The following is a 26,309-nucleotide window of genomic DNA, read 5'->3' as shown; positions in this document are numbered from 1 at the left end:
TCTTTATTACATTTTATGCCCACTGGGTAGAGATTTATCCAGAAACACTCACAGCTATAATCAATGCCAAAGGTGCTTCTACAAAGTATTGACTCAGGGGTTATGAATACTTATGTAAATGAGATATGTATGTAGTTTAATTTTCAATACATTTTCAATAAATGTACAAACATTTCTAAAAACATGTTTTCACTTTGTCATTATGGGGCATTGTGTGTAGATGGGTGAGGAAAAAAACAACTATTTAATACATTTTGAATTCAGGCTATAAAAAAATGTGGAATAGGTCAAGGGGTATGAATACTTTCCGAAGGCACTGTACATACATACAGAAATAGTGAATAAGATAAGCCTGGAAATACAGTTGTTGGTTTGCAATCTATGGCTAAAAAACGGGTTCCGTTGAAATTAACAGCTCACTCACTATGATTCTCGCACCAGGTTGGACACGGAAGCAGTGAAATGCAATCATGTCCCTTTTCTCATGTTATGACACTGACCTGAAAGAAGAGTTCCCTCTCCTCTGGCTGCTCCAGTAGGGTTTCAATCAGCTTCATGAAGCTGGCCTCTGATGCTTCCACCTTTGGATCTGAAACCTGCAGCAATAATGCACAGTGAGTAAGTAAAACTAACCATAGGCTAACAAGACTTCCTATACACTGTTGATCTACTGAATATAGACATTTAGTAAATATACATACTGACTTACATACATAATCTTTTGAGGCAAATGTGGGAATAAAACCCACATTACAAATATCATGTTTCAAGGACCACACTACTACCAACAGAGCTATTAGAATCAAGGTTCCTTCTCCGAGCAGTCCTCACCTCTCCCTTCTGATTGGAGACACAGCTCCTTATCCTGTTCAGGTGTGGCTGGACAGTATCAGGGCGACACAGCTCATCATCACAGCGACACAACTCCAGAACCAGCTGTCAATCAAATGAGAATTGATCAAAAATGGCAGCAGGTGTGTGTATGTGTGATTGTTGAGTTCAATGTTTAAGTAGGACGAGGTTGCACTTATCTAATGTAAATCTCGCATTTTCCTAGGGCTGGCACAGTAATTGTATAATCGTGTAACCGACTATTATGGATGAAGGCCGTCATGTAAATAAAATAACTATCATAAGCGTTTTAATTCAAATTAAAAAACATTTTTTTTATCAACTTCATTTTGAAGTGGACAAACTTGACCTAAATATAGTAAAATAAAAGTAAACATGGTTCACATCTAACAGCCGATATAAGGAAAGACGAGAGGACACAAAAATAGCCCGTTTTAGAATTTAGTGTTGTGGTACAGATAGGGCAGAAAGCCTACTGGTTAAGAGTGGGGGGCCAGTATTTTTTATTTATTAACGATCCCCATTAGCTGCTCTTCCTGTGGTCCAGCAACATTAAGGAAGTTATATACAATAAAAAATATGACATAACACTTCACAACACATTAATTGTGTGGCCTCAGGCCACTACTCTACTACCACATATATACAATCCATGTGTATGTGTGTGTATAGTGCGTGTGTTAGCATGTGTATGCCTTTTCACAGTCCCCGCTGTCCCATAAGGTGGGTTTTTATCTGAGGGTTTTTGTAACAGAAAGGTTGCTGGTTTGAATCCCCTAGCTGACCAGATGAAAAATCTGTCGATGTGCCCTGGAGCTTGGGCTGGGTGGTATACCATATATACCGATATTGATGCACAGACTGGTTTGGGTTTTTACTTTACCTTCTATAACGGTATTTGAATGTTGTTTGGCTTGTTAAATGTGATACGCCATGTGTAACGTCCATTTTTATAGTTTACTTTTTATAGTTTGTAGTTAGTTTTCTCAAATGGAAATGCAGAAATTTATGAAAATGCTGAAATTATTTTTGGGTTGAATTGAACAGTATAAAACAATCAGAATAGACATTTCAATGGGTCTGTGTTGCCACCCTAGGGTTATGCACTACTCACTACTTTTATTATAAAAAAAATATAAAATATCGTCAAATACCATCATACCATAAAACATTGTTTAAATAACGTGATATGATATATTGTCCATATCGCCCAGCCCTACCTTGAGCAAGGCACTTAACCCTAATTTCTCCCGTAAGTCGCTATGGATAAGAGTGTCTGCCAAATGACTAAAATCCAGTGGTGTAAAGTACTTAAGTTGTTTTTTGGGGTATCTATACTTAACTAATTATATTTGACAACTTTTACTCCACTACATCTCTAAAGAAAATAATGTACCTTCGACTCCATTCCCTGACACCCAAAAGTACTTGTTACATTTTGAATGCTTAGCAGGACAGAAAATGGTCCAATTCAAAAGAACATCCCTGGTCATCCCTACTGCCTCTAATCTGGCGGACTCACTAAACACAAATTATTTGTTTTTAAATTGTCTGAGTGTGACCCTGACTATCTGTAAATTTAAAAAAATACAAGACAATTGTGCCATCTGGTTTGCTTAATTTACTTTTGATACTGAAGTATATTTTATCAACTACATTTACATTTGATAATTAACTATATTTCAAACCAAATAGTTTTAGACTTTTACTCAAGTAGTATTTTACTGGGTGACTTTCACTTTTATTTGAGTAATTTTCTATTAAGGCATCTTTACTTTTACTCAAGTATGAGAATTGAGTACATTTTCCACCACTGATAAATTGTAAATGTTAACAAAAAACAGCTGACTGAGTGAAAATAGCCAGGCATTTAGATGAGATATAGAATGAGTCTGTTTCTGTGGTAACATGGACTCTTTACAACTTTGTTGATCCTTGTTGTAGCAAATGAGTATCATGAAATACACGTACTCATGTCTGTAGCAAAACATTTTCAACGGAAAACATTTACTCCAAACGTAAAATGGTTTGCCACGAAAACAAGTTTCTATTGGACAAATTCAGGTAGGTCCCTCACAGTTTCGTTCCGTTTGCTCTGTTTGGTTACTAGAGTAAATGGTAAACGGTTTCGGTTGCAAAACTGGTATTGATAACTTCTAACAATTGAATTGAACTATTTCCTGGGCACTGCTGGGAGATGCAAACAACAACCTAATAAGAACTGTCCACCAACCACAGACATACAGTGCATTCAGAAAATATTCAGACCCCTTGACTTTTTTCACATTTTGTTACGTTACAGCCATATACTAAAATGGATTAAACTGTTTGTATTCCTCATCAATCTACACACAATACCCCATAATGACGAAGCAAAAACTGTTTTTACATTTTTTTTAATTAAAAATAAAAATAGAAACATTACATTTACATAAGTATTCCGACCCTTTACTCAGTAATTTGTTGTACCATTCTTCTCTGCAGATCCTCTCAAGGTCTGTCAAGATGGATGGGGAGCGTTGCGGCACAGCTATTTTCAGGTCCCTCCAAAGATGTTAAATCGGCTTCAAGTCTGGGCCACTCAAGACATTCTGAGACTTGTCCCGAAGCCATTCCTGCATTGTCTTGGCTGTGTGCTTAAGGTCGTTGTCCTGTTGGAAGGTGAACCTTTGCCCCAGTTTGAGACCCTGAGCGCTCTGGAGAAGGTTTTCATCAACGATCTCTCTGTACTTTGCTCCGTTCATCTTTCCCTCAATTCTGATTAGTCTTCCAGTCCCTGCCGCTGAAAAACATCCCCACAGCATGATGCTGCCACCACCATGCTTCACCATAGGGATGGTGCCAGGTTTCCTTCAGATATGACGCTTGGAATTAAGATCAAAGAGCTCAAACTTGGTTTCATCAGACCAGAGAATCTTGTTTTGAGAGTCCTTGATCATGATCTGAGAGTCCTTTAGGTGCCTTTTGGCAAACTCCAAGCAGGCTGTCATGTGCCTTTTACTGAGGAGTGGCTTCCGCCTGGTCACTTTACCATAAAGGCCTGATTGGTGGAGTGCTGCAGAGATGGTTGTCCTTCTGGAAGGTTCTCCCATCTCCACAGAGGAACTCTGGAGCTCTGTCAGAGTGACCATCGTGTTCTTGGTCACCTCCCTGACTAAGGCCCTTCTCCCCTGATTGCTCAGTTTGGCCGGGCGGCCAGCTCTAGGAAGTCTTGGTGGTTCCAAACTTCTTCCAAGTCTCAGAGTAAAGGATCTGAATACTTATGTAAATAAGGTATCTAAAAAAAATATCTAAACACCCATTTTAATTTTGTCATTATGGGGTATTGTGTGTAGATTGATGAGAATTTGTATTTATTTAATCATTTCAGGAATAAGGCTGTAACGTACCAAAGTGTTGAAAAGGGAATGGGTCTGAATTAGGGATGCACGATATATCGGTGAACATATCAGAAACAGACAATATTAGCTAAAAATTCCAACATCTGCCTCGGCCGATGTCTAGTTCAACACTGATATACCTAACCGATGTCAAAGCTGACGTGCACACCTATATAACGTAAGAACATGATGTAATGATGCCAAGTTAAATTTTGTGCTATACGTGCAACACAGCATTCCTAACCTAGCCCAAAATGTCTGCTGTGTGCATCGAGCAGTCAACAAGTCGAGCAGTCATTTGAAAGAGTAACAAAATTTCAGCGAGACAACTCAAAAGCGAAATCAATTAAAGCCAAGATAACGGAATTAATTTCCCTTTACAATCAACCGTTCTCTGTTGTGGGTGATATTGGCTTTCGCCGACTGGTTGAGCACCGGCACACATGACCAAGTGCGCTTTTTTTCAGATGTTGCCCTACTGGAGTTACACAGCAATATCGTCACTGCTATTAGCGTCACCACTTGCATACTATAGAACACCATTTGGGTCTTTGCGTATCAAAATAATATACAGTAGCACTGTCAAAGCTGTACAAAAAAGTCTGCAAACAAGCAAACACCAGCCATGAACTATGTGTTTACAATAGCGCATTGGTAATAAAGCATAATTTGTTCGACTGCAACGTCTGGGGTAGCTAGCTTTAGTTTGGTACCCAGCTAGGGCCAATAAAACCAGGACGTGTGCTCCGGGCATGTGCTGACCAACAGGCAGGTGTCTTCACTGACATTTTCAACATGTCCCTGATTGAATACCAACATAATTCAAGCAGACCATCATAGTCCCTGTGCTTAAGAACACAAAGGCAACCTGCCTAAACGACTACAGACGAGTAGCACTCACGTCCGTAGCCATGAAGTGCTTTGAAAGGCTGGTCATGGCTCACATCAACACCATCATCCCAGAAACCCTAGACCCACTCCAATTGCATACCGCCCAAACAGATCCACAGATGATGCAATCTCTATTGCACTCCACACTGCTCTTTCCCACCTGGACAAAAGGAACACCTATGTGAGAATGCTATTCATTGACTACAGCTCAGCGTTCAACACCATAGTACCCTCAAAGCTCATCACTAAGCTAAGGAACCTGGGACTAAACACCTCCCTCTGCAACTGGACCCTGGACTTCCAGGTGGTGAGGGTAGGTAGCAACACATCTGTCACACTGATCCTCAAAACTGGAGCTCCCCAGGGGTGCATGCTTAAGTCCCCTCCTGTACTCCCTGTTCACCCACGACTGCAAGGCCAGGCACAAGTCCAACACCATCATTAAGTTTGCAGACGACACAACAGTGGTAGACCTGATCACCGACAATGACAAGACAGCCAATAGGGAGGAGGTCAGAGTCCTGGCCGGGTGGTGCCAGAATAACAACATATCCCTCAATGTAACCAAGACTAAGGAGATGATTGTGGACTACAGGAAAAGGACCACAGAGCACGTCCCCATTCTCATCGACAGGGCTGTAGTGGAGCAGGTTGAGAGCTTCAAATCCCTTGGTGTCCACATCAACAACAAACTAGAATGGTCCAAACACACCAATACAGTCGTGGAGAGGGCATGACAAAGCCTATTCCCCCTCAGGAAACTAAAAAGATTTTGCATGGGTCCTGAGATCCCCAAAAGGTTCTACAGCTGCAACATCGAGAGCATCCTGACCGGTTGCATCACTGCCTGGTACAGCAATTGCTCTGCCTCCGATCGCAACGCACTTTAGTGCGTACGGCCCAATATATCACTGGGGCAAAGCTGCCTGCCATCCAGGACCTCTACACCAGGCGGTGTCAGAGGAAGGCCCTAAACATTGTCAAAGAAACCAGCCACCCCAGTCATAGACTGTTCTCTCTACTACCACATGGCAAGCGGTACTGGAGTGCCAAGTCTAGGACAAAAAGGCTTCTCAACAGTTTTTACCCCCAAGCCATAAGACTTCTGAATGGTTACCTGGACTATTTGCATTGTGTGCCCCCCCAACCCCCTTTGTGCCCCCCCAACCCCTTTTATGCTGCTGCTACTCTCTGTTTATCTTATATGCATAGTCACTTTAACCATACATCCATGTACATACTACCGCAATTGGCCCGACCAACCAGTGCTCCCACACATTGGCTAACGGGCCGACCAACCAGTGCTCCCACACATTGGCTAACCGGGGCTATCTGCATTGCGTCCCACCTCCCGCCAACCCCTCCTTTTACGCTACTCCTACTCTCTGTTCATCATATTTGCATAGTCACTTTAACCATACCTACATGTACATACTACCTCAATAAGCCTGACTAACCGGTGTCTGTATATTGCCTTGCTACTCTTATTTTCAAATCTATTTTTACTGTTGTTTAATTTCTTTACTTACCTACACACACACACACATACCTTTTTTACGCACTATTGGTTAGAGCCTGTAAGAAAGCATTTCACTGTAAGGTCTACCTGTTGTATTGGGCGCACGTGACAAATAAACTTTGATTTGATTTGAAAACAATAACCAGTAGAAACTGCAGTCATTTTCATTATTCTTAGCAATTTTTAGGAATCCTAGTGAGTAAGTATTAGCTAGGTTGCCACTTGTTGTTTGCCTAATGAAATTGAACTTGCTTCATCTGGCTAGTGAGGATCGACCGGAACGGGTTATGGGTTGTGAAGCTAGCCACAATAAGGATTAGGCACAATAGAGGAATTTGCGGTTTGCCTTCAAAATAAATGTATCATTGACAGTGATGCAAATAGTAGAATTATGCCATACTTTTATTTTGAAGGCCAACCGCAAAGTTCACTATTGTGGCTAGCTTCACATAGATGGGTCTGACCACCATTAATCAAATAAGAACTGTCTTCTAAATTAGGGTTAGAAGACAGTTCATATTTGATTAACGGTGAAGCTAACTATAGCTAGCTAACTATAGCTACTGAAACAGATGATGTCGTTTTGCTATGTTTTTGGGGAAGAACATTGTTTGCATCCATGAGCTATCTAGCTTTTTTTATGACCAGGACTGTAGGTGCCCGAGACAACTTTACCAGCATCATAGCATACGTATCAATGAATTGTTGTGACGTATGAAATACGAGTGAGTGTAATCAATGTGTAATAACTACATAAAAAATGTATCAACGCGTTAAATTATTGTGTGACGTGCAGTCATATTCAGGTCCTGATTGTCAACAAGCTTATTTGACATGGCAAATGGTGTTAAATAGCATATTTTTTGACACGCAAATACCCAAACGGCGTCCCATAGAAATCCTGGTTGAGAATGAAATGACTGAACAACGAAACAGCACAGCAAGTAAGTTAAATAAATAGGTTTTGATTATGTTATACTGGTAATGGGGACAAATGTAAATGACAACAAAATAACATTTTGGTCAGTATGGTGTGTGTAACTTTCATTTAACTAGACAAGTCAGTTAAGAACACATTTTTATTTACAATGACGGCCTACCCCGGCCAAACCCGGACGACGCTGGGCCAATTGTGCACCGCCCTATGGGACTCCCAATCATGGCCGGATGTGATACAGCCTGGATTCAAACCAGGGACTGTAGTGCCGCCTCTTGCACTGAGATGCAATGCCTTAAACCGCTGCGTCCATGTGTGTGTTAACTATACTAGAATGCTTAAAAAGGCCGCTAAAATTGTAAATATCGGTATAGTGTTTTTTGGCAAGGAAAATATCGGATAGTGGTATCAGCCAAAAATGTCATACCGGTGCATCACTACTCTGAATACTTTCCGAATGCACTGTAGGCTCATACAGGCTCAAATAACTCGCAAGGTGTGTTATACTGTTTGGCTAAACAGTAAAAGACAGAACATCACTTTTCTGATTTGAGTCCAAGGCAACGCCTAGGTGCACATGCAGTGTCAGGAGCGGAGGAGAGGAATTGCATTTTTTTGCTATTCGAAAGGTTATAATGTTGATGGAGGTCCTTTGGCTGACAAATAACCTGCATACAAAATTCCATGACCATCACAGCCCTGTTTTCCTTCCATAAATTGTCCACATTTCAGTAGGGTACACTGATCCTAGATCTGTGCCTAGCAGCAACTCCTTTCCCTCCCGTCACCCCCACTCACCCGTGCTCTCAGTCCCATGAGGAGTTGGACCCTCTCTCTGTAAGTCATCAGTTCAGGGACTATTTCCAACACACTGGTGGCAAACTCCTCCAGCAGCCCATAGTCCATGATGTCTCTCCGCTCTACAACCTGCCACAGAGCTGCACACACCAGGCGCAGTGGAGGAATAAAAAGACGCATAGACGACAGAGGAAGAGGAGGACCTAGAAGAGAAAATGAAACATTTAAATGAAAAAACAAGCTAGTTACTATAACTTGGGGCGGCATACTTCATATATGTCCCAACCCTTTTTGCTCTTGTTCACTCCCTTTTCCAGTGGGTTATACTACAAAGCCGAATCAATGAGTTAGCCAGCTAACTTGCCTGAATATTCTGAAATAACATTCAATTTTTTAGAAAGATAAGCTTGAAATGGAGATGTTCTAATTAACTCAACAAACCAAAAAGACATGTAAGTTTAGATTTCTTAATTAAGCAGAAAATCAGTTTCTAGTTGTTTATTAAAGTTAGCTGGCAGGTGTAAACAACCGTGACATCCATTTTGTTTTCTACAGTGCCATCCATGTCAGATCAATGATGAGGAGTAACAGAGGCAGAGAAAACCTTATGGGAATTAAATTCAGCCTTGATCATTGAGGAAGCTATAGAGATCCTATAAAATTATTCTAATTCCTAATCCTAGGGAGGAAGCTTAATAGCAGGGCTGACCAAACTGAGGCCAGAGGGCCAAGTTAATGATGTTTGTTTTGGCCCACCTGGACCACTAGAGAAAACATTGCCCTGTGCCTTGAAATTCCATTAAAAATCAGTTTTGGAATTACTGAAATTAAATTGGCTACATTGGGAAATCCTAGTAGTCACAAACCACCTGGCTCTGACTGACACGTCTCTTTCAATTTACTGTAACCAGCATCCGACACCGGACGTCCATGGACGATGAAAAGTAGTTGAAATATGGTCAGCCCACCCTGGCCTTCATTTCAACATCAACAGTTACATATTTTTGGTTCGGTCTGGACTTGATTTGGCCCAGACATAGAGGTCCATGATTGGATCAGATGTGGTTCACTCTACTGTACTCTATTAAGCTGTACTTTGATGTCCAAACTTGTGAAACATAGACCTCTATGATTGGTTCAGATTTGGTCCGGATCAACCAAATTTGGTCTTGTTTGGGGGCAGAGCTCATCAAAATAATAGCCAGTATGTAGAATACTACCCAAATATGCAAAAGGAGGATATTGCATATGTATACTTTTGTGTACCTATTTAGAACACATCACCATGAAGATAATGACATTCATATAGTACAGATCAGAGACCCATGATGAAATTTCATTATGGCAATTCAGTTACCGCGAGTAAATCCACGTTATTTACTGCAGTTCAATAAGCAAAAGAGATTTCAAACTCAAGGTGTCACGTCATAGCTGACCCCCCATTCTTTTTCTCAAAACATCCTTTCATCTGAATTCGGAGCAGATATTTAAGAGTTTTGGAAAACGTAGTCACGCAAAATACTGAGGGAGACTGCATCTACACAGTTCTTCCAGTAAATGTGTTTTTGGAAAATGTTCAGTGTAAATGGTTAAAAATAGTCATTGTACATACTGCTCTTCAAAGGCAAAGTGCAGCAAGTATGAACTTGGTCAAAAAATCTTTGATCTGTTGTACTTGCCAGGTATACTACCTGATTATTGTGGTATTTAGTTTCCTGACACCAGAACAAGCCATCCGATCAGAATATACTATGAAGTACAAGAATTTGCTGTCCGTCTAGACCAGGGATGGGCAACTGGCGACCGAGGACCAATCCCCTCCACCCCTTAAACAAAACACATTTTAAAGTTTGGTAATGCATCAGCAGTTTTCCTCTTGTTATGTCAGTCATTAGCTATGTTTCCATTAACTTGTCCAGTGATTTTTTTCTTCAAATTTGATTTAACTATCTTACTTCAATAATAACAGCTGGAAGAAATGACATCACACCAATTTTTTTCAATAAAAATAAATTGCAAAAACAAGTGTTGAAAAAATAATAACGTGATTGAAGTGTTTCCATGACCTATTTAGGCAAATTGTACATTAATAAATTGGCGACGCCCTCCCACCTACAGTGCCTTCAGAAAGTATTCATAGCCCTTAACTTATTCCACATTTTGTTGAGTTATGGCCTGAACATTTTGTCATTGTATTAAACCACAAGTTTGACCAATTCCAGTCCCCTTGCTTAGGGGGTCCGGGGTCCTCCCCAGGATAATTTGTATGTAGAAGGACTGAGAAGCTCAGTACTGCTGACTTTTACAAAATACATTCTACTCCAAAATTTATGAAAATAAAATTATGCTGACACCATCTAAAATATTATCACCTCCAGAAATGGGTCCAACAACATATTGGTAAAAAGTAATATAAAAATGATATAGCCTATGCATGATCTACAGCAGAGATACTCAACTCTCACCCTACGAGGTCCAGAGCCTGCTGGTTTTCTGTTCTACCTGACCATTAATTGCACACCCGGTGTTCCAGGTCTAATAGAGGGGAACAATGAAAAAATGCAGTGGAACTGGCTTCAAAGTCCAGAGTTGAGTTTGAGGGGTCTACATTAGCAGATGTTCTATTAGCAATAAGCATTATCCCCTGTAGCCCAACTGATGAAGCACAGGGGCTATAAAATGTACATAGGCTGAAGCATGGTGTTTGTCCATCTGAATTTACCCTATTGGACACAACATCCAGATTGTCATTATTATAAATATGAATTTACAACTAATTAATTATTATTCACTCTAAAAATATATATTTTTTTTGTTTCTATTAGTGTTGTTGCCCTTTTAAAACATTGCCCCTTTAGGAGCCCTGTTGTACAGCTGCACCTAAACCACTATTACAGTGTTGTTGCTCTTTTAAAACATCACCCCTTTAAGAGCCCTGTTGTACAGCTGCACCTCAACCACTATTACAGTGTTGTTGCTCTTTTAAAACATCACCCCTTTAAGAGCCCTGTTGTACAGCTGCACCTCAACCACTATTACAGTGTTGTTGCTCTTTTAAAACATCACCCCTTTAAGAGCCCTGTTGTCCAGCTGCACCTCAACCACTATTACAGTGTTGTTGCTCTTTTAAAACATCACCCCTTTAAGAGCCCTGTTGTCCAGCTGCACCTAAACCACGGATGAGACCCCAGTTGTAAAACTCCAGTTGTAAAATGTCACACGCAGAAATTGAAGGTGTAGAGAAATAAGCATGGTAGCGATGGAAAACTGTAATCCCCCTCTTTTTAAAAGGCCAAAACTGCTTTCAAAATACATTTGCCAAAACAATGTTGTGGATTGACTTTTTGTCAGAATACATGTTTCCCTCCTATGGCTCTCGCAACTTGGGTGCGCCTTGAGAGGAATATTTATCTCACATAGAACACATAACAATAAGCCAACTTGGTAAATTATTCTACTATAGGGTTGTCTGATTGTTTTAATAATTTTACATGGCAAAAATAGTAGTACTGGAAAGTTACATTCTGAGTGATAAAGTATAGGCTTTGAATTACTTTGCCAGCAGCTACAGTCGGCTACACGCCACTGTCTGAGTTGAGCAACGGAGTGGTGCGCATTATAGACTATTTCATTACTTTCATCTGATTATCAGAGTGTCAGCAATCATGCATGTCAGTTGAGTGCACACAGCATAGTTAGTGCACACAATATATTTATTTGGAGAACAGACACGCACACTTCTGTCTGTATTATGCCATGTCATCTTCAAACCATATAGGATTTGTATTTTTTACAGTAAAAAATAAAAATGGACTGTATTAATACACACCTTGTTCAAACCATGATAAAGCAGGGAGAGAGGATGCTTTTCTGGTGCAATACATGCGGCCTACAAAGTTACAAGTATAGGCTAGCGATTTGATTTTAATTTTGAAATATAATAGGGCCTATTTGTATACTTAGTAGGCTGACACATATATGCCTTTCTGAATATTTCCCCTAATGTTATTAGCCTACCTCTTCTTTCTCTCTCCAGTGTTGCTTCATTCTTTCCTAAATGCAATAAGTTGTGTTGTCCTTATATTCATCATTCTAAGGACATGCTTGAATAATATAGGACTAGAATGAGATGCAGAAGGCTTGCACTTCTCTTCATGAAGATTGAATGGTTATGGGTCTGAATAAATAACTGAATAACCTACCGCCATTGCGCGTTCACTCTTTCAAAATGATCTGTAAAGTTCTATTGGCTGCTGTATTTAACATTCAGCAAACATGAGAATGTGTTCCTCTTCGAATATTCTATTGGCATAAGAAATTCTAAAGAAAATCATGTCCCGCAAGCGGTTCGAGTCTAGCTTTTCCTGCATGGGACTCCAAGAGTTAAGGAGCATTTTTTAGGGAGGCAAGCAGAGCACGCATATTGCGCAAGAGACAGAGGCTATTTGTACGAAGATTATTATGCATCACCCATCATTCATATATAGGACTGATATAAATCTTGAACTGGATTAACTATTTTGAATGGAATTGATGGAGAGAAATACTGAGAGAGTATGGTCATGCGTGCAATGATTTAAACCAACAAGTTGAGTGATAGGCTGTTTTAAAACTCTGCAGCTGCAATTAAAAAAAAAAAAAACAATTAAAATAATAAGGTGACCCCCAAAAGCCAAATGGAGATGTGTAAATTAAGACACAAATTCGGTCTTTATATTACTGTATCATAGGCAGCAAATGTACGCCTGTAATACGACAAAAAAGTTCCCATGATGAGATGATAGGTCTACATGCATTGTGAACTGTGCTCCATACAGAGATGTCTGTCCCCACCCTGTGCGTTGATGATTCATCATGCAGACAGAAGGCCGTAGAGAGCCAGATTTAGAGAATGCATATAAATTAACTGTTCCATTTCACGTTATTATGTTCATATAAATAATTCATTATGATTTACAATTTTTTTTGCAGTTATTTCTCCCGGGAAAAGAGAGTGGTTTTTGGCGGTAAATCTGGGTAACCGGGATCCAGCCATTCAAGCCTAGCAGTGACATCTCAAGGATTATCAAGGAAATTGGATGCTCTGGAGCTCAATTTGGAGAGTCATAGCAAAGCGGTGTGCATACACATTTATTTTCTATACATTTACAACAATTTCTAAAAACATGTTTTCACTTTGCCATTATGGGGTAGTGTGTAGAAGGGTGAGAAAAAATACTATTTCATACATTTTCAATTTAGGTTGTAACAACAAAATGTGAAATAAGTCAAGAGCTAAGGGGAATTAATACTTTCTGAAGACACTATCTGTTTTATGTCTGAGGTAGGCCATGAAAGCAAGTATGGATAAAATGCAAAAATATAATCATATTTGCCATATTCTAATAATTTTCATGTGCCAATGTATCGTCCGTACCATGGTGAAATTTGCACTCCTGTAAATTTGAAACAATTGGATGGTGAAACTTGCATCCAGACAACCAGAAAAGCAAAGCAATGCAATTCATGATTTTTTAAAAATATTTCAGGACCATCTTGAATCTCACCCTGCATATATTCACGTTTTTAGCCTTGCAAACATAGAAACTTGGTTGCAGTTAAAATATTTAATACTGGTAATCAGAATGTGTTAGGTGTCAAGATATATGGCTGCAATTTGATTGTTTGAAGTGTAATTCTACAATTGTTTTCAAGAAAGCTATTGCTTACCTATTATTTTTTGTATATTTGTTGGGCCCACCAGTCAGATTATACTTTGGCCCACCAAACCCAAAAGTTTGAGCACCCCTGCTATATAGCTACACACATTACACTAAATTTTACACGTTTTACACAAAGAAATACTACTGTCTGAGTTGCAATATATTTCTAATGATTTATATTATTGAGTTCGAACGCAGGATATTCTATCTGGCTATAGATATTTTACAAAATGGCTGTGGTTTAACCTCGTCCCCAGGCTCAAGCCAGGGGTGTAATCATTAGTCCAAACAGTTGCAAAACGAAACAATTTGCAGCTAAAACGAGAGTTTCTAATGGACAAATTCAGGGAGGTCCATCACGTTTCATCCAGTTTGCGTCTGCTTAAGAAACGTTTTTCAACAGAATTGGCGTAATGAATACGCCCCTGGGCCCAGCTTCAGTCTCAGGTTGAGGGACTGGGGGAAGGGCTATACATTACGGACATTTCTGACGTGCAAGACTAGCCAAATCGAAAAATGACCCTTAACTTAACCAAACCATTAACCCTGACATTAACCAAGTGTTTTACAAATTCTGACATTAAATATCGATTTGCACGTCAGAAAAGTCCGTGTAGCCACTAAACAAACCACCTTTTATATATGGCCCTTTTCGCGAGACTGCTGGCAAAGATGGTGGTTGGCTAGCTAGCTAGCTAGAAATTGTGGCAGCAATACACACTGCAACAGGTCACCTATACAATTAATTGCAATATATGGATAGTTTACCCTTTTCGTCCCGGAGCGTTTGCATTTTGTTGTTTTGCAAACATTAGCTAGACCAAAAACAGTGGCTCTCTTGACAAATCTGTCCGTGAAAATCTTGTTTACGACATTAGACCCATAGCTCAATGCATCCGACGGTGCATGCACAGTAAGAAATGAATGCCTGTTTTTACTGCGATGACCTAATCTTCAACGATTCAAATTTGAAATATACAATATTTTAATTTGAAATATGAGCTATTTAATTACATATTAAATTATGAAACTGTTTATGTAGCTAATCGTTTAAAAGAATTGTTCAAATATCAATATGGCAGGCAAAATTGTAGACAAACAAAAGAAGACCTCCTAAACACGTGATTTTGAAGTGCGGAAGTAAAGTTGTGATTTCGGGAAAACGTAAGTGAAGATTTGTTTTTCACGGGTGGAAAACATTGGAAAATAGCTAACCTATAGAATACATTATGGATGACGAGGAGGAGACCTACAGACTATGGAAAATCCGCAAAACAATCATGCAGGTAAATTGTAAAATTGAGAATACTTCATCCCAGGCACTCGGTTTACAACTTATTCTCGAGTACCCAAGGTAGGCTGGACACATGACATTTTTAACAATGATTTTTTTCGAATAAAAATGAGTTACTTGCATCCGCGGTGGAGCCCAGTTTCATAATATTACCATATCCCAGCTACCTACCGTAGTTTTGAAGTAATCACGAAAAAACAGGTCTTAATTTAACAGCATTTTTCACCCTGCCAGCTCCTATTAGTTATATTGGGCACTGTGGCACCAACTCGCCTTCCGAAGGTTCTAATCCCATGTTGTTGTACTATATGTCACAATGGCAGCTTCTCTATAGTTGGCAATGAACACCTGCTCACGTTGTTTATAGTTAAAATGTAAACAACAACAAATTACTCATGGAACTCTGAGGTCGTCCCATTGTTTACTATAGGGAAATATAGGTATGTCTGTCTATTTAGCCTAATATCTCGAAATGTGTATATTTAGTTTTTGTATCTCGTCATCAAACGCTAGACCAGAACTAGTCAGAAGTTGCCATTTTTTCCCTACTTCCTGTTATGCAGACATAAGCACACTTGGCACCATTGAGGTGTGGATGTTTACTTTCTTCACAAGTTGTTATTTTTCAGTTTCGTCCTAAGAACAGATTGTAGTGGTAAAATAAAAAGGGCTAACTTTTTTTGGTGCCATTTAGGCTAAATTGAATTCTAACAGGCTGACTACACCGCTCGCGACGCAAAATAAATGTATTCATCTATATTATTCAATTATTGCACCCACATTGCTTGTGCGCGTCAACGAGTGTCTGCGTTGCCAAGGGCTAAAATAGAAGTCAGTTCTATTTCTGACGCAGATCGCCCTGCAAGTCCTGCCTCTCCCATCTCCTCATTGGTTTTTAGAAGCAGGTACCCACGTGCCATCTCCTCTTTGGTTATACCCACATGGGTGACTGAAAGACGAACGGGGTCAGTGGTGGAAATGCACAACAGAAACCCACGTCTTTTTTTAGTTACAGGTGTTCAGAGCATGCTAGATTGCCAATTTGCACAGGTGGTTGCTTCTGTCTTCCGTCTGTCTTCTGTAATTGATTCTTCAGCTACCGGTAGCTAGCTAACTCCACTTATTTGTTTTTCCCCTTTCACATAGTTGTGCCACGACAGAGGCTACCTTGTGACGCAGGATGAGTTGGACCAGACTCTGGACGAGTTCAAGAGCCAGTTTGGGGACAAGCCGAGTGAAGGGCGCCCACGGCGGACAGATCTCACTGTGCTGGTCGCCCACAACGATGACCCGACTGACCAGATGTTTGTCTTCTTTCCAGGTAACTAGAAGACAAACACACCTGACTGCCACAGCAACACGCATTTCCAAGGTGTCCAAGCTATTTTCTGAAAATAACTTTTGGTCTGTGAGCATCCGTTGTCTGGACCTTTACTTTGCTACAATTGTTGCACATCAATCAACAAATATCTTTGTCCACAGAGGAGCCCAAGGTGGGAATCAAGACTATAAAGATGTACTGCCAGCGCATGCAGGAGGAGAATATCACACGTGCCTGCATCGTGGTCCAGATGGGGATGACGCCTTCCGCCAAACAGGTGGGGCAGGACTGAGCCATTAAGCTTCTCTGTTGCTCTTTAGCCTTCCTTCCCGCTCAGAGTAATCACTTGTATAATACAGTCATACACAGTGCATTCAGACTTTTTCCACATTTTGTTAAGTTCCAGCCTTATTCTAAAATTGATTAAATACACATTTTCCCTCATCAATCTACATACAATACCCCATAATGGCGAAGCGCAAATTGTTTTTTAGTTTTTCAAAACAATTAAAAACATAAACATACCTTATTTACATAAGTATTCAGACCCTTTGCTATAAGACTCTAAATTGAGCTCAGGTGCATCCTGTTTCCATTTATCATCCTTGAGATGTTTCTGCAACTTGATTGGATTCCACCTGTGATAAATTAAATTGATTGGACATGATAAATAAGGTTCCACAGTTGACAGACGGAAGCCACGCCTCAGTGAGATGCACATGACAGCCGGCTTGGAGTTTGCCAAAGGGCACCTAAAGGACTCTCAGACCATGAGAAACAAGATTCTCTGGTCTGATGAATCCAAGATTGAACTCTTTGGCCTGAATGCGAAGTGTCACGTTTGGAGGAAACCTGGCACCATCTCTACGGTGGAGCATGGTGGTGGCAGCATGGTGGTGGCAGTTTTTCAGCGTCAGGGACTGGGATCGAGGGGAAGATGAACGGAGCAAAGTACAGAGATCCTTGATGAAAACCTGTTCCAGAGCTCTCAGGACCTCAGACTGGGGTGAAGGTTCACCTTCCAACAGGACAATGACCCTAAGCACACAGCCAATACTTTGCAGGAGTGATTTAGGGACAAGTCTCTGAATGTCTTTGAGTGACCCAGCCAGAGCCTGGACTTGAACCTGATCAAATGTATCTGGAGAGACATGTAAATAGCTGTGCAGCAATGCTCCCCATCCAACCTGACAGAGCTTGAGAGGATCTGCAGAGAAGAGTGGGAGAAACTTCCCAAATATAGGTGTGCCAAGCTTTTAGTGTCATACCCAAGAAGACTCAAGTCTGTAATCGCTACCAAAGGTGCTTCAACAAAGTACTGAGTAAAGGGTCTGAATACTTATTTAAATGTGATATTTCCGGGGTGTATTTTATTTAGCTTTTATTTGCTAAAATGTCTAAACTTGTTTTTGCTGTGTCATGGGGTATTGTGTGTAGATAGTTTTTTTCCTCATCAATTTAATACATTTTAGAATAAGGCTGTAACAAAATGTGGAAAAAGTGAAGGGGCCTGAAGGGTTTCCGAGTAGACTGTAGGTCACAGCCCTAATTACACTACAGTTAACACCTGCTAATTCACATCAGATTACTCCATGGAGCAGAATAATAAAATATACATTTTTTTCATAGTGTTTTAACAGAGATGTTACTTTTCATGTGGCCCTGTCCTATGCGGGTCACTCGTCCCTATCCAGGGGCCAGTTATGACTCCCTTATTTCTTTCTTTTCAGTCGCTAGTGGACATGGCACCCAAATACATCCTGGAGCAGTTTCTACAACAGGAGCTCCTCATCAACATCACAGAGCATGAGGTATGTGCGCTCGTTTAGAGTTGCAGTTGCAGCCAAATATATTGGTACACTTCCACTTTTCTTAAATGATTCTCTATTTCTTGCCCCCCGAAAATAGATGAAATTGAAAAACTTTGTCTCTACACCTTATTGGATTTTCAGCATTGCAGAAGGATTTTATTTTTGTAAACATAAGTTTACAATTTTTATTAAGATGAAATGTTATTGACAAAATTACTGGCACCCTGGGGTCAAATACTAGGTTGCACAGCCTTTGGCCAAGATAATGTAACCATCAATAAGCTTCCTGCACCTTTCTACAGGCAATTTGTCAATCTGCTCTTATTCTTCTATATTTGAGGGATGCTCTCCACCAACTGCTGGTTTTGGATGTGATTCAGAACTGTCCAGTGTTTCTTCTTCAACCATTCCTTTGTGCTTTTTGACCTAATAATCTGCTGATTTCACGATGCTTTGCGCATGTTCAAGGCCCCCAGTACCAGAGGCAGCAAAGAAACCCCACCGCATTATCCAACCTCCCCATGGTTGATTGTGTTCTTTTCATTAAATGCTTCATTTTGGATGACAGTAAACAGAGCTCTGATCTGTATTGCCAAAGGGCTCTAATTTTGTTTAATTTGTCCACAGAACATTTCGCCCCAGGATTTAGGCTTGTTTAGGTGTATTTTTTGTGAAGTTTAATCAGGCTTTCGTGTCTCCTTCAGTAGTGGGGGCTTCCCCACAACCAAACGAAGCATTCAGAGAAAAAACACTCTGGACTCTGGAATGGTTCATTGATGGCTACAAGAAGCATTTGTCCAAGTTATCTTGGTCAAGGGCTGTGCAACCAAGTACTAATTTCAGGGTGCCAATAATGTTGTCCATGCTATTTGTGCTTTATTTTGAAAAAAAATCCAACAAGGTGTGGAGACCAACATTTTCTTCAAATTTAAACTTTTTTTAGAAGAAGAAATTGGGAATTAAAGGTACAAGAGTGCCAATTATTTGGCTGCAAACTATAACCTGCACACACAGTATCTTGCCTAAAGGGGACTTTGAACGTGTTCGAGTTGGCTTACTAAAGCGGATGAGAACAGATGGAAGTCGATGATTGCGGTTGGGGGAGGTACATCTGCGACAACTGAAAATCAGTGTTTTCTAACAAGGCTCATATCAACATGGCAGTGTCAACATAGCAGGTGTTCTTTTTAAACTTTTCCTTCAGAATGTCCAAATAACCTTATCACACACTCTCTCAAACTCAAAACATACAATACATTTGTGAAAGAGGGGTCTCAAAGATTTACATTTATTTGTAGCCAATCCGTTGTAGCAAATGAATTGTGGCATAGTTGGTTCTTGTTTGTCACATCTTTGGTCATATTTGCATTAGTCAGGGAAAAACACCCTAATGATTGGTTGACAATAGTGCCTCCCACAATGCAGTTGATGGCTGAAGACAGGGTGCAGTTGATGGCTGAAGACAGGGTGCAGTTGATGGCTGAAGACAGGGTGCAGTTGATGGCTGAAGACAGGGTGCAGTTGATGGCTGAAGACAGGGTGCAGTTGGTGGCTGAAGACAGGGTGCAGTTGGTGGCTGAAGACAGGGTGCAGTTGGTGGCTGAAGACAGGGTGCAGTTGGTGGCTGAAGACAGGGTGCAGTTGGTGGCTGAAGACAGGGTGCAGTTGGTGGCTGAAGACAGGGTGCAGTTGACGGCTGAAGACAGGGTGCAGTTGACGGCTGAAGACAGGGTGCAGTTGACGGCTGAAGACAGGGTGCAGTTGACGGCTGAAGACAGGGTGCAGTTGACGGCTGAAGACAGGGTGCAGTTGGCAGTGGTGGAAAAAGTACCAAATTGTCATACTTGGGTAAAAGTAATGACTCAAGTGAAAGTCACCCAGTAAAATACTATTTGAGTAAATATCTGGTTTTAAATATACTTAAGTGTCAAAAGTAAATATAATTGTAAAAATATACTTAAGTATAAATAATTTCAAATTGGTTAAATTAAACCAGACGGCACAATTTTCTTGTTTTTGTTAATTTACGGATAGGTAGGGGCACACTCCAACACTCGGACATAATTTACAAGCGAAGCATGTGTTTAGTGAGTCCGCCAGATCAGAGGCAGTAGGGAAGACCAGGGATGTTCTCTTGTTAAGTGTGTGAATTTGACCATTTTCCTGCCCTGCTAAGCATTCAAAATGTAATGGTTACTTTTGGGAGGCAGGAAAAATGTATTGAGTAAAAAGTACATTGTTTTCTTCAGGAATTTAGTGAAGTAAAAGTTGTGAAAAATATAAATAGTAAAGTACAGATACTTAAGTAGTTTTTTGGGGTAAAAATTATTTATAAAGTACTACTTAAGTACTTTACACCACTGGAAGTTGGTGTGGAGAAACTTTAAAGACTCTATTAAAAAAAACTGCATGACCTTTGATCATGTGGTTTTTGTAAAGTTCATGCAGTTGACATGTAGACAAGTCCGATAATTTTTATACCCAAAATGCAACACATTGAAAGTTGGTGATCAGCACTGATCAAAGGTGGTCTCTGAATGCATGAAACTGATACTACATAAACAAAATATTTTCTGTAATTATATGCTCTTTGATTTGAGTCTTTTATTTCCTATCTTTTTAGCTGGTTCCTGAGCACATAGTGATGACAAAAGAAGAACTGTCAGAGTTGCTGCTTCGATAGTATCTTTTTAGCACTGAATGCAGAATTATTTCTATACCATGCATTACACAATACAATATTTTTTTGTTACCATGTTCCACACTAATAAATATATCCAGTGGGGTAAAAAAGTATTTAGTCAGCCACCAATTGTCCAAGTTCTCCCACTTAAAAATATGAGAGAGGCCTGTAATTTTCATCATAGGTACACTTCAACGATGACAGACTAAATGAGGGAAAAAAATCCAGAAAATCACATTGTAGGATTTTTTATGAATTTATTTGCAAATTATGGTGGAAAATAAGTATTTGGGCAATAACAAAAGTTTATCTCAATACTTTGTTATATACCCTTTGTTTGGCAATGACAGATGTCAAACGTTTTCTGAAGTCTTCACAAGGTTTTCACACACTGTTGCTGGTATTTTGGCCCATTCCTCCATGCAGATCTCCTCTAGAGCAGTGATGTTTTGGGGCTGTTGCTGGGCAACATGGACTTTCAACTCCCTCCAAAGATTTTCTATGGGGTTGAGATCTGGAGACTGGCTAGGCCACTCCAGAACCTTGAAATGCTTCTTCGTTGCCTGGGCGGTGTGTTTGGGATCATTGTCATGCTGAAAGACCCAGCCACGTTTCATCTTCAATGCCCTTGCTGATGGAAGGAGGTTTTCACTCAAAATCTCACGATACATGGCCCCATTCATTCTTTCCTATACAAGGATCAGTCGTCCTGGTCCCTTTGCAGAAAAACAGCCCCAAAGCATGATGTTTCCACCCCCATGCTTCATAATAGGTATGGTGTTCTTTGGATGCAACTCAGCATTCTTTGTCCTCCAAACACGACGAGTTGAGTTTTTACCCAAAAATTATATTTTGGTTTCATCTGACCATATGACATTCTCCCAATCTTCTTCTGGATCATCCAAATGCTCTCTAGCAAACTTCAGACGGGCCTGGACATGTACTGGCTTAAGCAGGGGGACACATCTGGCACTGCAGGATTTGAGTCCCTGGCGGCGTAGTGTGCTACTGATGGTAGACTTTGTTACTTTGGTCCCAGCTCTCTGCAGGTCATTCACTAGGTCCCCCCGTGTGGTTCTGGGATTTTTGCTCACCGTTCTTGTGATCATTTTGACCCCACGGGGTGAGATCTTGCGTGGGGCCCCAGATCAAGGGAGATTATCAGTGGTCTTGTATGTCTTCCATTTCCTAATAATTGCTCCCACAGTTGATTTCTTCAAACCAAGCTGCTTACCTATTGCAGATTCAGTCTTCCCAGCCTGGTGCAGGTCTACAATTTTGTTTCTGGTGTCCTTTGACAGCTCTTTGGTCTTGGCCATAGTGGAGTTTGGAGTGTGACTGTTTGAGGTTGTGGACAGGTGTCTTTTATACTGATAACAAGTTTAAACAGGTGCCATTAATACAGGTAACGAGTGGAGGACAGAGGAGCCTCTTAAAGAAGTTGTTACAGGTCTGTGAGAGCCAGAAGTCTTGCTTGTTTGTAGGTGACCAAATACTTATTTTCCACCATAATTTGCAAATAAATTCATTAAAAATCCTACAATGTGATTTTCTGGATTTTTTTTTTCTCATTTAGTCTGTCATCGTTGAAGTGTACCTATGATGAAAATTACAGGCCTCTTTCACATTTTTAAGTGGGAGAACATGCACAATTGGTGGCTGACTAAATACTTTTTTGCCCCACTATATAACAAGTATTTGATACACTGCCGATTTTGCAGGTTTTCCTACTTTCAAAAGCATGTAGAGGTCTGTAATGTTTTCATAGGTACACTTCAACTGTGAGAGACGGAATCTAAAACAAAAATGATTAAGTAATTAATTTGCATTTTATTGCATGACATAAGTATTTGATCACCTACCAACCAGTAAGAATTCCGGCTCTCACAGACCTGTTCGTTTTTCTTTAAGAAGCCCTCCTGTTCTCCACTCATTACCTGTATTAACTGCACCTGTTTGAACTCGTTTCCTGTATAAAAGACACCTGTCCACACACAATCAAACAGACTCCAACCTCTCCACAATGGCCAAGACCAGAGAGCGGTGTAAGGACATCAGGGATAAAATTGTAGACCTGCACAAGGCTGGGATGGGCTACAGGACAATAGGCAAGCAGCTTGGTGAGAAGGCAACAACTGTTGGCGCAATTATTAGAAAATTGAAGAATTTCAAGATGACGGTCAACCACCCTCGGTCTGGGGCTCCATGCAAGATCTCACCTCGTGGGGCATCAATGATAATGAGGAAGGTGAGGGATCAGCCCAGAACTACACGACAGGACCTGGTCAATGACCTGAAGAGAGCTGGGACCACAGTCTCAAAGAAAACCATTAGTAACACACTACGCCGTCATGGATTAAAATCCTGCAGCGCACGCAAGGTCCCCCTGCTCAAGCCAGCGCATGTCCAGGCCGTCTGAAGTTTGCCAATGACAATCTGGATGATCCAGAGGAGGAATGGGAGAAGGTCATGTGGTCTGATGAGACAAAAATAGTTTTTTGGTCTGAACTCAACTCTCTGTGTTTGGAGGATGACAAAGGATGAGTTCAACCCCCAAAAAAACATCCCAACCTTGAAGCATGGAGGTGGAAACATCATTCTTTGGGGATGCTTTTCTGCAAAGGGGACAGTATGACTGCACCGTATTGAGGGGAGGATGGATGGGGACATGTATCGCGAGATATTGGCCAACAACCTCCTTCCCTCAGTAAGAGCATCGAAGATGGGTCGTGCCTGGGTCTTCCAGCATGACAATGACCCGAAACACACAACCAGGGCAACTAAGGAGTGGCTCCGTAAGAAGCATCTCAAGGTCCTGGAGTGGCCTAGCCAGTCTCCAGACCTGAACCCAATAGAAAATCTTTGGAGGGAGCTGAAAGTCCGTTTTGCCCAGCGACAGCCCCGAAACCTGAAGGATCTGGAGAAGGTTTGTATGGAGGAGTGGGTCAAAATCCCTGCTGCAGTGTGTGCAAACCTGGTCAAGAACTACAGGAATGTATGATCTCTGTAATTACAAACAAAGGTTTCTGTACCAAATATTAAGTTCTGCTTTTCTGATGTATCAAATACTTATGTCATGCAATAAAATGCTAATTAATTACTTAAAAATCATACAATGTGATTTTCTGAATTTTTTTTAAAGATTCCGTATCTCACAGTTGAAGTGTACCTATGATAAAAATTACAGACCTCTACATGCTTTGTAAGTAGGAAACACTGCCGATGTTGCAGGTTATCAAATACTTGTTCTCCCCACTGTATATATATACACACACACACACACACACACACAATTCATGAACATGAATGATGGTATGATGTTGCCATTGTGATTTCTTGATTGACGTGTCAGTAAACTGAAGGAGAGCCAGCTACCCAGGATTCAAGCAGGAGACCCTGTGGCCAGATACTTTGGACTGAAAAGAGGACAGGTGTGACACACACACACACACAAACAAATGACTGAGGTGTTTTATGTGCAATTTTAGTTTTATCCTGTGTTGACCTGCTGGCCTGTCTGTTCTAACAGGTAGTGAAGATCATCAGACCTAGTGAGACTGCTGGTAGATACATCACCTACAGACTGGTGCAGTAAACACACACCAGCTCTATTATGGACCAGAAGGAGTATGAGATCTGATGATTGCGGACAGGGAATGACTGAAGATGTTTAATATGAAGAAGAAAGAACATGCTCTCATCACTTTGTCTCCCAATAACTTTTGTGAATAAGTTGACTTGCTTACCTTTTGGCACTACTAGTTTTTATGAATGTGCTTGAGGTGATAACCTCTGCATTTGTTGGATTTTTTAAAAATAAGCATTTTTAATTTCAACGGGCAAATTATTTATTTCAGAAGAAATAAATCCAACTGTTTTTAATGTCGAAGAGCAAGGCAAGGTCTTTTCACATTTGAAAAAATGTCCCACATAACTGATTGAAGTTGAATGCACACTGAACATTTGTGTTCATTATTACAATTACAATCTCAGCAACAATCATTGGGAGTCAAACATTTGCGTAGTGCTTGACGTTTGAATTTTATGTCACCAAGGATATACAACAAATCATGTTAGAACTGTAACAATATAAACATGTCATCTCTCAATGACTAGCATACCAACCAGCAGCAGTGCTGAAGTAGTGGTGTGAGTACACAGGCAGATGGTAGGCTGGAGTATAGACATACCATATGAATACACCATACAAGGGGTATACAGAGAGAATACAAAAAGAGGAAATTGCAGGCACAAAAACACTGAATCTCACATTCCTTCCTGATATCTCGCCAGGTAATTAAAACAATAAAAATAGCTTTGTGCAGCATTTTGGCAAAACTGGTTTAGAAAATCATACCTCAAGTCATGCAATGAAATGAACACGTTCACACAACAGCAATATGATATTCTGCTATCCAGTCAGTGTACTTTTTCATCAGTAGTCAACGCATTAAAACAGTAAGTTGGAACCACTTTCATTTCAACTGCAATTTCCCAAATTAATTCCAATTTGTAGAATTCACTAAAGTACTTTTTCATTTGAAAAACATTTCCATTTTTCCCAGAAGTTCTTTGCTGAAGAGTTCAGGTCCAGAGAGGGTCAGTGGGTGCTGAGGGTTCCTCCTCAGTCTGATTCCACTGGTCTCTCAGTGTGGTTATCTGGCGTCTCACCCCCGTCGTGTTTTAAGTCTGTCTTGTTTCCCTCGTCTCTCCCCTGGACTCCTCCCCCACCCCCACAGTCTCTCCCCTGGACTCCTCCCCCACCCCCACAGTCTCTCCCCTCCTCCCCTCCACCGTCCTAGGAGAAACACACAGCAGAAATGGTTGAATGTGATACAATAGTGTGCAAGTGTGTATGCCCAAGTGGTGCAGTGGTCTAAGGCACTGCATCTCAGTGCTGGAGGCGTCACTGGTTCGAATCCAGTCTGTATAGGGCGGTGCACAATTGGCCCAGCGTTATCCGGGTTTGGCCGGTGTAGGCCGTCATTGTAAATAAGAATTTGTTCTTAACTGACTTGCCTTGTTAAATAAAAAAAATGTATATATATATTTTTATATGCGTCCTTCTCTTCTATTTGTTTGGTTGCTACTGCTCTTCCACTCTCTCGAGGCCCATAATTG

General features: G+C 40.6%; 3 protein-coding genes across 9 annotated transcripts in view; 1 reads left to right on the top strand and 2 right to left on the bottom strand.

Annotated features, from left to right (window-relative positions):
• LOC110530643 (uncharacterized) overlaps window positions 1–15,194 on the bottom strand; it is a 42,403-nt gene extending 27,209 nt beyond the window's left edge. Inside the window, exons 1-4 of one of the 2 annotated variants that reach the window (XM_021613860.3) lie at window positions 14,848–15,194; window positions 8,378–8,580; window positions 832–936; window positions 501–596 (exon numbers count right to left, since the gene is read on the bottom strand). In XM_021613860.3, coding sequence (XP_021469535.3) covers window positions 501–596; window positions 832–936; window positions 8,378–8,580; window positions 14,848–14,872 — 429 coding nt within the window. In that variant the 5' untranslated portion in view covers window positions 14,873–15,194. The remainder of the gene's footprint in view (window positions 1–500; window positions 597–831; window positions 937–8,377; window positions 8,581–14,847) is intronic. The other variant, XM_090182677.1, reaches the window with a different exon arrangement.
• On the top strand, window positions 15,172–26,237 carry LOC110530641 (DNA-directed RNA polymerases I, II, and III subunit RPABC1). 2 transcript variants are annotated; one of them, XM_021613858.3, is made up of 7 exons: window positions 15,172–15,365; window positions 16,520–16,694; window positions 16,856–16,971; window positions 18,425–18,505; window positions 21,129–21,187; window positions 24,541–24,619; window positions 24,718–26,237. In XM_021613858.3, exons 1-7 carry the CDS (start codon window positions 15,309–15,311, stop codon window positions 24,781–24,783), a joined length of 633 nt encoding a protein of 210 aa, XP_021469533.1. In that variant the 5' UTR covers window positions 15,172–15,308; the 3' UTR covers window positions 24,784–26,237. The 2 variants fall into 2 exon arrangements, 1 of the variants encoding a protein (XP_021469533.1); XR_016482647.1 differs by having other exon boundaries at window positions 15,193–15,365; window positions 19,931–21,187; window positions 24,718–25,077.
• LOC110530640 (rho GTPase-activating protein 45) overlaps window positions 25,012–26,309 on the bottom strand; it is a 38,469-nt gene continuing 37,171 nt past the window's right edge. For all 5 annotated transcript variants that reach the window (XR_016482646.1, XM_090182681.1, XM_090182678.1 and 2 more), the window contains one exon: window positions 25,012–25,986. Coding sequence is in view for 4 of the 5 variants with exons in the window: in XM_090182681.1 (XP_090038807.1) it covers window positions 25,813–25,986 (174 nt within the window). In the remaining variant the exon portion in view is untranslated. The remainder of the gene's footprint in view (window positions 25,987–26,309) is intronic.

This window comes from Oncorhynchus mykiss, chromosome 8, assembly GCF_057628025.1.
Source record: "Oncorhynchus mykiss isolate SJ-2025 chromosome 8, ASM5762802v1, whole genome shotgun sequence".
NCBI lineage: Eukaryota > Metazoa > Chordata > Actinopteri > Salmoniformes > Salmonidae > Oncorhynchus > Oncorhynchus mykiss.
The sequence above is the reverse complement of the archived record's forward strand: the minus strand, read 5'-3'. Positions and strand labels throughout refer to the sequence as shown.